We start from the raw sequence: 10,699 nt of genomic DNA on the forward strand, positions 1-10,699 counted from the left end.
TAGCGGTCGAAGGAATTCGAATGGTCGAATGGTCGAACGATCGAACGCGAACTCAAAATGCGAACGTTCCCAAACGTTCGCGAACATTCGGCGGACGCGAACGGTCGAAGTTCACGCAAACTAGTTCGCGGGCGAACAGTTCGCTACATCCCTAGAAAAGATACAGAGAAGGGCAAGTAAGCTGATAAAAGGTATGGAAAATCTTAGCTATGAAGAAAGATTGGCCAAATTGGGGATGTTCACGCTGGAGAAGAGGCGTTTAAGGGGTGATATGATAACTATGTATAAATCTCTTCTTTGTCATTTAACTATGTATAAATATCTAATGCTTTATTTACCAGTAGGTCTTTACAGCTGACAAAAGGTCACCATGCCTATTAGAAGAAAAGAGGTTCCGACTAAATAATCGCAAGGGTTTTTTTTACAGTGAGAGATGTGAAGATGTGGAATTCTCTCCCTGAATCAGTTGTACAGGCTGATACATTAGATAGCTTTAAGAAGGGGTTGGATGGCCTTTTAGCAAGTGAGGCAATACAGGGTTATGGGAAATAGCTCATAGAACAAGTTGATCCAGAGACTAGTCCGATTGCCATTTTGGAGTCAGGAAGAAATATTTTCCCCCTCTTAGGCAAATTGGAGAGGCCTCCTCTGGATCAACTGACAGTTAGGCAGGTTAAAAAAAAGTTAAAAGGTTGAACTTGATGGACATTTGTCTTTTTTCAACCTAACTTAGTATGTTACTATGTATAACATACATTTTAAAAGGGGAGGGGGTAATGTAATAAATGGCCTCAGGTTTACAAACCTATCAGCAGGTAGTGTTTTTGGTGAGCAGTTTAAAAACAAACATCTAACTGGTTGCTATAGGTTAGGTCAGGGATCCCCAACCTTTTGAACCTATGATAAACATTCAGAAGTAAAAGGAGTTGGGGAGCAACACTAGCATAAAAAATGTTCTTGGGGTGCCAAATAAGTGCTGTGATTGGCTATTTAGTAGCCCCTATGTGGATTGTCAACCTACTTTGAGGCTCTGTTTCTTTTATTACACGATACAGCAGACAATACAAAAAAATTGTAAAAACAGTAAAAAAGTTTTTGCCTATATTATATGCCGATAGGGATTTCTGTAAGGCATTAGATCCGGGAATAGGCTGTGTAGCAAGACGTGCCTATACTCTAGGTGACTCATTGTCTCCGAGTCTATTCAAAGAGATAAATAGCAGTAAACAAGATTTTCTGAGACACAGTGGTTGTTTTAAGTGTTGGCACAACCGTTGTGTCACATGTAAATATTTAAAAGTCTCTGGAGAGTTTATTTCAACTGTGACTACAACTACATACAAAATTAAACATTACATCAACTGTTGCAGTAGGGGGATAGTCTACCTCATTACTTGCACTAAGTGTGGTAAGCAATATGTAGGTTGTACTATTAGATCATTGAAAGAACGTATCAGGGAACATATCAATCAAGTGAGCAATATTAAACTAAGCAGCAAAACCAATGTCACTAGGCACTTTCAAGAATGTAACAACAGTAATTTAAAGTATTTTTCTATACAAGGGATAGAACAAATCAAGACAGGCATTAGAGGGGGTGACCTTCTGATGAAATTAAAGAAAAGAGAGGTATATTGGATCTTTCACCTACAAACCAGGTTGCCACTAGGCCTCAATTATACATTTGATGTGACTTGCTATATTTAATAATTTTTTTGACTATTTGTGAATTATATTTCTGTATATGCCCTGTAACATGTATTATCTAACATATAGATCATTGTATTTGAACAAAGCCAGTAGTCCATTGGATGATATATGGCACTTGTAACATATGTGTGTGATTGGTTTTATTAAGGGGAGGGACTATATGTGCTAGTACTTAAGGAACTGAGCAAGAGAGACTAGTTGGATTCTGCCTATGACTAAGTGCTGGGTAAGCATGAAACGCGTTAGGCGTTAGAGGGAATACTATACATGTTTTTTAACTACTGATGTGAATAAAATATATATTTTTTTACTTTAATAGCATGTGTTGGAGTAATTATTGAGATTGCTGTTTGGCAGTACACCTGGTTTTTATACAACCAAAACTTGCCTCCAAGTCTGGAATTCAAAAATAAGCTCCTGCTTTGAGGCCACTGGGAGCAACATCCAAGGGGTTGGAGAGCAACATGTTGCTCACGAGCTACTGGTTGGGGATCACTGGGTTAGGTTATTGGTTCTACATTAGATGTAGGCAAAGTTAAGACTTTTTATTACACATCCCCTGTTAGTATCTAACCCCATATTAAATAAAAGGCACAAAAGGCCAGGTTCAGCAACCCACAGTAACCAATAAAATGAACAGGGAACCCGTAAATGCTACTTAACTAAGTGGTAGCAATAGGTGACTGGACCTATAGTAAACATTGCATAATTTCTATGATAACCCCCACAGACTCCAAAGAAACTTTGTACCTAAGCTACCTAAATGTAGGTTAAACTTGAAATAAAACTAAATTGTGGTGTGTGTGTGCTGTCACCAGTGAATGCAACTGATAACCCGTTCCCTGCAGAAAATACACATTTTCAAATGTCTTTGAAAATGTTTTCCCAAAAATGAAAGATGAAGACAGAGCTGGGACTGTTATGTACAAAACAACTCCAATACGGATGCTGATTTACTAGTTTGCATAACTGCGCATGTAACAGATGCACCAAATCAGGCAGGAATTGCGAATCCAAATAATGAAATGGAGAGAGATGGCTTCTTCATTAGTATTACTCAAATTGACAAGCTGATCAAAGCTCAACAATAATAGTAACAGACACTATGCCTGCAGGCACACTGACAGACTGCAGGTTTCTATTCTATAGTGACCACTAAAATATTAGAATAGCCAAGGGACTCATCAAAAATATGGCATCAAATGATGCCTAGAAGCCTAGAAGTTGGGCAAGTTCAGCTGAAATAAAACAACTGCCTTTCCACAAGACAAGGCTGTAGCAGTTTTATGCGCTATGACTTGCTGTTCTTGGGGGAACCGTAAAATAGTATAAAATCATATTAAAAGATTGTAATGTGTTTAGAAAAAAATCATAAAATCATAAAAGCAAACTGCTAACATTTTTGTATATAGAAATATATGTGCTATTGTAGCCATAGAAAAGCGTTGAATAATTATGTATTTGCCACAGCATGAAATAGTTTCTTATGCCAAATATAAACCAATCATATTGGCCAAAAGTTGCTCCTTTGCTTTTATATCTCTTCTATATGAACCCCAAATTGTGCAAAGATGTAGTAACACCATTCTGTTCCAATCACCCTTCTTTAGAAGACTGTCCCCACCATGTGGTTTCAGCTTTGGAAGACAGAGATAGAACCAGCAATACATTACAATTCCTTGGTACCATTTTCATCCACTGATGTTTAGAGTTGTTCACAGTTTATTTATTATTGTAAAATGTACACATTCTATTTTACGGGTGGAAGGCATAACCTAAGTTATTTTTGTACTTGTAAAATACTTCATTAATAACCTTTCGTGCAGTGACATTTTAAATGCTTGGCGTTCAATAAATGTTCTCCCTGATTAAAGGGACTTATATAAATAATTGATTAAAATGTTTATTTAAAGAGCTCAAGTCTTCAGCTTCTCAAACACCCACCACATCAATTCTATCATTAAACATTATACTTTGCAAACAGGGGGTGCTGGCCACTAAACGCTTAATGTTCACATACTCAGCGCAGTAGCATTTATTTTAACTATTTGGACATAATTTAAAGATTTTCTTTTTTTGCCTTGCCTTTCAAAAGGTTTTTTTTTAACTACTACAATACTTGCTTTATCCAGCAAAAATCAATACATATGATATTACTGCTGATGGCTTTGCAGCTTGTGAAGTTTGCCTCACATACTTTTACACATTACACATTTATAACAAAAAAAATACAAAAGTGCCAGAAACAGGAATGTAGATATAAGGATTGATTTAACTTACTGAATTTAGTAGTGGATATATACAGTATCTGTTCCTCATGTTAGGGTTCCATGTTGAAACATTACTTATATAATGCATGATTTTACTTATATGTCAAAATGTCTTACTGTGTACTCTGAGCCTTTGCAAAAGACAACTGGTATATATAGGTAACTGGCTAATAGAACCTATATTACACATTCAGAAAGCTGGAACAGCATTGAATGCACTTTTATGGCCATGGGAATAATTACACAAGCTTCTATCAGTAACATAACAGTAATTCATGTCAAGTAACATAATAAAGTGCCATGCTGTGTAAGAAAATTTTTATTGAGCGACAAGACAATAGCTAACAATGAATGTAACAGTAATCACTAATTATTTATGCATCTACCTGGAATATAAGGATGTGAGAATAAAGACCCACAGTAAGAACACTGGAGTTTGTTGAGAATTGACCTGAAGTTTCCCAGTGGGCCACCTACTGACTTTCAGCTGAATTGCTTTTGAAAAGGAACCATGGAATATCTTGTAATGATTAGATATTTGAATAATAATTTATTTTAATAGCAATAGCAACATATTTAGACTTAAATCGACTTAAATGCTCATTGGCTACTCTATAAGATATTGTAGGAAAACTCAGATTTCAACCATTTATTATTGGCTTGAGCCAAAATAAAAGTACCTATACTATAATTACACACAATATACAGACTTGTAATAAAGTAGCATGAAGTCCACTTAAGGATGTACTACACCTTTAACTTCATGCAGTGAATCAAGAACCAGGAAAGGAATCAGAGTTTGGATGAAAAGTCAACCAAAACTTTCCAAAATGCTATATTCAACTGAACCCTTACGGCATTCCTGTTGTTTATCAAGTAAATAATTTATTGTTTTATCAACTGAACCCTTACGGCATTCCTGTTGTTTCTCAAGTAAATAATTTAAGAATGTTATCTCAACAGAAGACGGGAATACAGATTTAAGGCTTCTTATATATTATATAAACCTAAAGAAGTTCAATTTACAGAGATCCTTTGCCAACCCTCAGTTGCGTTTCCCATTACTTCTATAATCCAATTATATCCAGATGCAAAGTGATTCATCACCTGTCTCCAGTGAAACCTTCATTTGCATACATCTAAACTGTTTACTTACAAAGAACCGCCAAAGTACGTAGAATTTTGAAACATGCTAAACCAGTAAATATTAGTGGATAGACCTTTGGGTACAACACCCTCTTATTTCTATAATCCAATTAAACCCAGACGCCAGGTGATTCATCACTTCAGTCTCCAGTGAAACTTTCATTTGCATATCTCTAAACTGTTTACTTGAAGATGAAGAACCATCAACATACGTAGCATTTTGAAACATGCTAAATACTTGTGAATAGACCTGTGTGTATAACATGGATCAAGACCCATTGGCACAGAGTTCAAGTGTGGCTCCCAAGTGTAGCATCTGGGGTAAAATTGTAGATGACAAAAGGGATGCTGAGAAGGCAAAAAATGCTCCATTTATCGGTAACAAGTAATGCACAAATATATCTTGTGTTTTCTGCAAGAAACCGAATAGCAATAACACAACACCATTTAGTTAAACTGAAGTATTCCACATTAAAACAACTCCATGCCCCTGCAACATAGTAATTCACACATGAACACTAGAGGGAGCTTGAAACACATATCTGCCCTCTGCCTACAGATATAGTGGCAGGTATACAGGAACACATAGACACATAAGCAGCCACACTGACAGGTTCATTGGATGCCAGGCAGCCATGTGGGGTGCAATGGTAGAGAGGGGCCAGTCCATTCTAAAAAACAAATGCTTGGTAAGGAACAGGAAACCCAAAATATTACATTTGTACAGGGCCTCTGTGAAAAAGTAGTTTTTAACAGATAGATACACACAGATGATTGACATAAACAGCATAAATAGTCCAATTCAGATAGATGATATAGATAGATAGATAGATAGATAGATAGATAGATAGATAGATAGATAGATAGATAGATAGATAGATAGATAGATAGATGATAGATAGATAGATGATAGATAGATAGATAGATAGATAGATAGATAGATAGATAGATAGATAGATGATACATTTTAAGAATAAAGCAATGGTTTAATGTTACATTGGCAAATAAAATATACCTAGGAAAACAATAAAGATAAAGTTGCAGGAGATGCCACATGGTCACGTGCCACGTGTTAGAAAACTCCTCCCTTGATCCCAAACTCTGCCTACTAGCAATTAAACTATATAAGTCTGACACATTAAAATACTTTAAAGGCAAATACAATATCGTGCAAATACCTGGTGCAGCATATGGCATGCAGTTTATTCCCAAAAGTGATCTACATTGGGACCAAGTCGGCAGCTTATTGGTCCGTGTGTGGGGCCATCCGACCGATCGATATCAATCTCGATTGAGGAGGGTAAAAAATCCCGTTGGATCACGGCCGCATCTGTGCGTATATGCGGTCCCACGATCCGACCGCCTGTATCAGATGCATTATGATCCGATTTTTGGACCCTGGGGCACACGATCGCTACCACACCAATGTGGGCATATTGGTGAGAGATCCGCTCGTTTGGAGACATCGCCAAACGAGTGGATCGCTACGTCTATGGCCACCTTTAGATAGGTAGAGACAGAGTGATGCATAGATGATTGATTGATTGAGCGATAGAGAGAGAGAGAGAGAGAGAGAGAGAGAGAGATGATAGATAGATAGATAGATAGATAGATAGATAGATAGATAGATAGATAGATAGATAGATAGATAGATAGATAGATAGATAGATAGATAGATAGATAGATAGATAGATAGATGATAGATAGATAGATAGATAGATAGATAGATAGATAGAGAGAGAGAGAGAGAGAGAGAGAGAGATAGATAGATAGATAGATAGATAGATAGATAGATAGATAGATATGCTATTTGTTGACCTAGTGCAGCATTTTTTAGGATATATTGTTATACACATGACAGATATGGCAAACTTGTGTTTTCACCTAACTTTTATACAATTTCATTTAAGACTGTGACTCAGCCTCACATTTGACAGTTTCCAGGTTTCCAGTATGCGCTAAAAGCTCAGGCTGTGCCCATGTCTTTTATGAACACTGAGCTGATCCTATTCACACAGGGGGTCAATGCTGGGATCAGCAGCACACTGCAGTACTAACCAGTTCTCAGTGGCAGCTACTCCTGACAGTCCAGCCCACAGCTCTCTCAGGCTATTGGAGGCAAAGGCGAGCCTGACAGCAAATTAGCTTCAGCAGAAGAGCAAGCAATGTGCAGTTATTTAGTGTAAAATACAACGCACTGTACTACTATATTCTACAATGTCTGGTATATCTCCCATACTCCCCATTATGCCATTATATTAGCATGATGTTAATTATCACTTGACATATTCAGTACAGTAATAATCACACAATACCATGACTATACAATATTTATATAATCAGGAGCTATAAGTAAAAGTATATCGCTAACTGCTAATAGCAAATCAGCATATTTGATATAATTTTTGGGTCATGATTAAACAGCTGTTTTTGGATCACATCTCCAACATCCAATGACAGTTGGCTCAGTACAACTCCCAGCATCCTTATGCAGACTCCAAATGGCAGTTGTAGCTCAGACATAGCTGGAGGACAGCAGGCTGGACATTTCTGTAGCCAGTGCCAACTTCTGCATCTATTGGGCCAGTGAAAACTTCCTTGCCTTGCGGTGCCCATGAAATGCCGGGTTTCAGAGCACTTTGCAGGAGGCAGAGGTGTGACCTGGTCACGTGAGTGCCAAATGCCGCACAGATGCCCAGCACCAGGAAAACAGGAGCCGCTAATATCACAATTGTTAATAAGACAGGCACAAGAGGGTAATATTATTCTTACCATTGAAGTTGGTCAGGTTGATGAAGTCGATTAGGCTGTCGTTGTAGGCTGGAAAGGATGCGTTAAAGGGGTAAAAGAAATCAGTGGAATTGTTATCGCCTGGGAGGGAGTCGGCAAAGAGGTTCATCTGCAGCAGAGTCTTGAAAAGATAGCGCAGCATGTTTGCCTGCAGCACGACTAGCGCCCCTCAGTCACACAGAAAGCCTGCTGCTGCTCAATGGATCCTGGTGCTGCTCTATGTATCCTGGTGCTGCTCTATGGATCCTGCTGCTGCTCTATGTATCCTGCTGCTGCTCTATGGATCCTGCTGCTGTATGGATCCTGGTGCTGCTGCTGCCGCCGCAGGGATCTCTAGGTGGTGTCCTCCCTCTAGCACTGGAAACTGTAGCTCCTACACTCCATATTATAACTGCACGCACCTGTTTCCTTGCAAACAATCCACTTGCTCTGGGGGAAAGACTGTCCCATTGGCTGCAGGGGGGCAGAGCTGCGGGTTGTACAGTGAGAGAAGCCTCCCCGTCAGTGCGGGCTATAGGGCAGTCCAGGCATCTGTCAGGAATCTGGGGGCTGCTCCTGGAATAACTTCAGATGCTCAGGCTCGTGTGTGTGTATATGTGTGTGTGTGTGTGTTTGATGAGACATTCACTGCTCTGCGCTCATCTGCCGCTCTCTCTTCTCCTCTCACTCCTCCCTCCTTCCAGCAGCAATCTGATGGGTGGTCTCCAGGGAAGCCCACAGGAAAGGCTGAAACCAGGTGCTGGCACCAATAAATGTTTAATTATTGGATTAATAACACTCCCTGGAGGGGGCAGACATGGTGACACACACACAAGGCACACTGCAGGCAGCCCACTGCTCAGTGATAAATAGCTGCTGCTACTCTTCCATCCCTAGCAGTGTGACATGGTTAGGAAATTCTTCTATATTGTTACTTGACTACACAGTCTGCACAATTTAGGCCATTTTATTCAGCAATCATTATGATCATTGGCCTAGCTAGATATTAATGGCTCCCACAAAAAAATTATTTCTCAGCCAGGCCCCCAAAATGTCTAGAGGTTGACCTGTTTCACCAATATTGATTTAACTTCTATATAATTTGGGCCCAATGAGGCCCCTATACCTCCTGGTCCCCCCTGCAGCCGCAGGGTCTACTTCCTCTGTAGTTACGCCCCTGATTATGATGGGTTCCAATTATATTTATTACTATTAATTCATATTTATAATGCACCAATGTATTCTGCAGAGGAGTACAATAGGGATGGATTTACATTGAAATATCGCATTTTGCCACAAGTGAATTTTTCTCCAAAACTGTGGCTAAAATTTGCCCCTACAAGAATAAACACCCACTGTTTTCTTTAAAAATGACAGCAAAAATACGCCTATTAACATCAATGTATTTTGCTCAAAAATTGCTAAGAAAAACCACCCATTGACTTCAATGCATTTTGCATAAAAAATAAGCGGCAAAACGCACCCATTGAGTTCAATGTATATTGCACAAAATAAAACAGTGTAAAAATGCCTATTAACTTGAATGCATTTTGAATGAAAAAAAAACTGAAAAAAAAATACCCATTGACTTCAATTTGTCCTCCAATTTTTCTGCAGTTTCGTAAAATGTTTGTCATAGTGAAATTGGACAGATTTGCGCATCACTAGTGTACAATAGAAGGGCACATATACCAAACATACAAGTTAATACTAGAAATACATGATTTGGTTTGGTAATCAGCTAAAATTCTGCCTTTTTCAGCAGGATTTAGCCAAATCCTCCTGCTGAACCAAACCATATCCGAATACTTAAAATTCCATGACTTTTCATCACATACCAAGTGCAGTTCTCTTTTTCCTTCTCCACTCCTAATTTGCATATACAAATTACGGTAGGATTTGGTTTGGTATTCAGCCATATCTTTCACAAAGGATATGGGGGTTTGACCGAATCCCAAAATAATTGATTTGGTGCATCCCTAGTTAATGCATATACTGATCAATACAGAAGGTATAAGGACCCTGTTCAACAGAGCTTACAATCTAAAACCATAATAAATATAAATACCTATTTATTTTTTACCTATTTTATTAATGGAATAATAATGACTATAAATACCACGTTTGTAACAATCTTAGTCATTTGTGAATTAAAAACATAACACGCTTCCCTTATGCTGTTGTATGTGTGATTTTTCCTCATTAACACATTTCCAGGCTTTCTGCATTATGCGCACTAGTTGCTTCACTAACTGACACCTGGCTTATCTTTATAAAAAATATGTAACTGAAACAACAAAATTAATTAGGCAAATCACCAGCATGCAGGCCAATTACATGGTGTTAGGTGCATCAGGGATGCATAAGCTGTAACATAGCAACATCACACACGAGCTTTCATTAAGTTCTCTTTACTTAAGTAAACCCTGCATAACTGCTAAATGCATAGCTACAGGTCTCTGTATCCCCTTGACTGCTGAAGGATGCTGGGAATTGTAGTTTAGCAACAGCTGCAGGTATCTGAGGTCTATATATGAGGTCTATATATGAGGTTAATGTATGAGGTCTATATGCTACCCCTGGTTGAAGGTAAGAGTAGGAAGGGATGCAGAGAGTTGTCCTATTGATCCAATCAGCTTCTTTTTCGCAGTGACATGGGCCTCAGAGTGGGCAGTATATAAGCAATGAGCACATAGGCTGATCGTTTGCAAAGCCTGAATTTTGTCTTCTTTCCTCACAGTGACTTGTCAGCGCCATCTCCCCCCTCCAGCAACACAGCACATGGGATTAGATCAATTGATTTC

At 38.6% G+C, this 10,699-nt stretch overlaps 1 protein-coding gene across 2 annotated transcripts in view; it reads right to left on the reverse strand.

Moving 5' to 3' along the window:
- Window positions 1-8,479, reverse strand: part of LOC108696402 (roundabout homolog 3) — a 263,216-nt gene extending 254,737 nt beyond the window's left edge. For both annotated transcript variants that reach the window (XM_041569200.1, XM_041569199.1), the window contains exon 1: window positions 7,899-8,479. In XM_041569200.1, the coding sequence (XP_041425134.1) occupies window positions 7,899-8,058 (160 nt within the window). In that variant the 5' untranslated portion in view covers window positions 8,059-8,479. The remainder of the gene's footprint in view (window positions 1-7,898) is intronic.
- Between the last annotated feature and the right edge of the window lie 2,220 nt (window positions 8,480-10,699).

This window comes from Xenopus laevis, chromosome 7L (genome assembly GCF_017654675.1).
Source record: "Xenopus laevis strain J_2021 chromosome 7L, Xenopus_laevis_v10.1, whole genome shotgun sequence".
NCBI lineage: Eukaryota > Metazoa > Chordata > Amphibia > Anura > Pipidae > Xenopus > Xenopus laevis.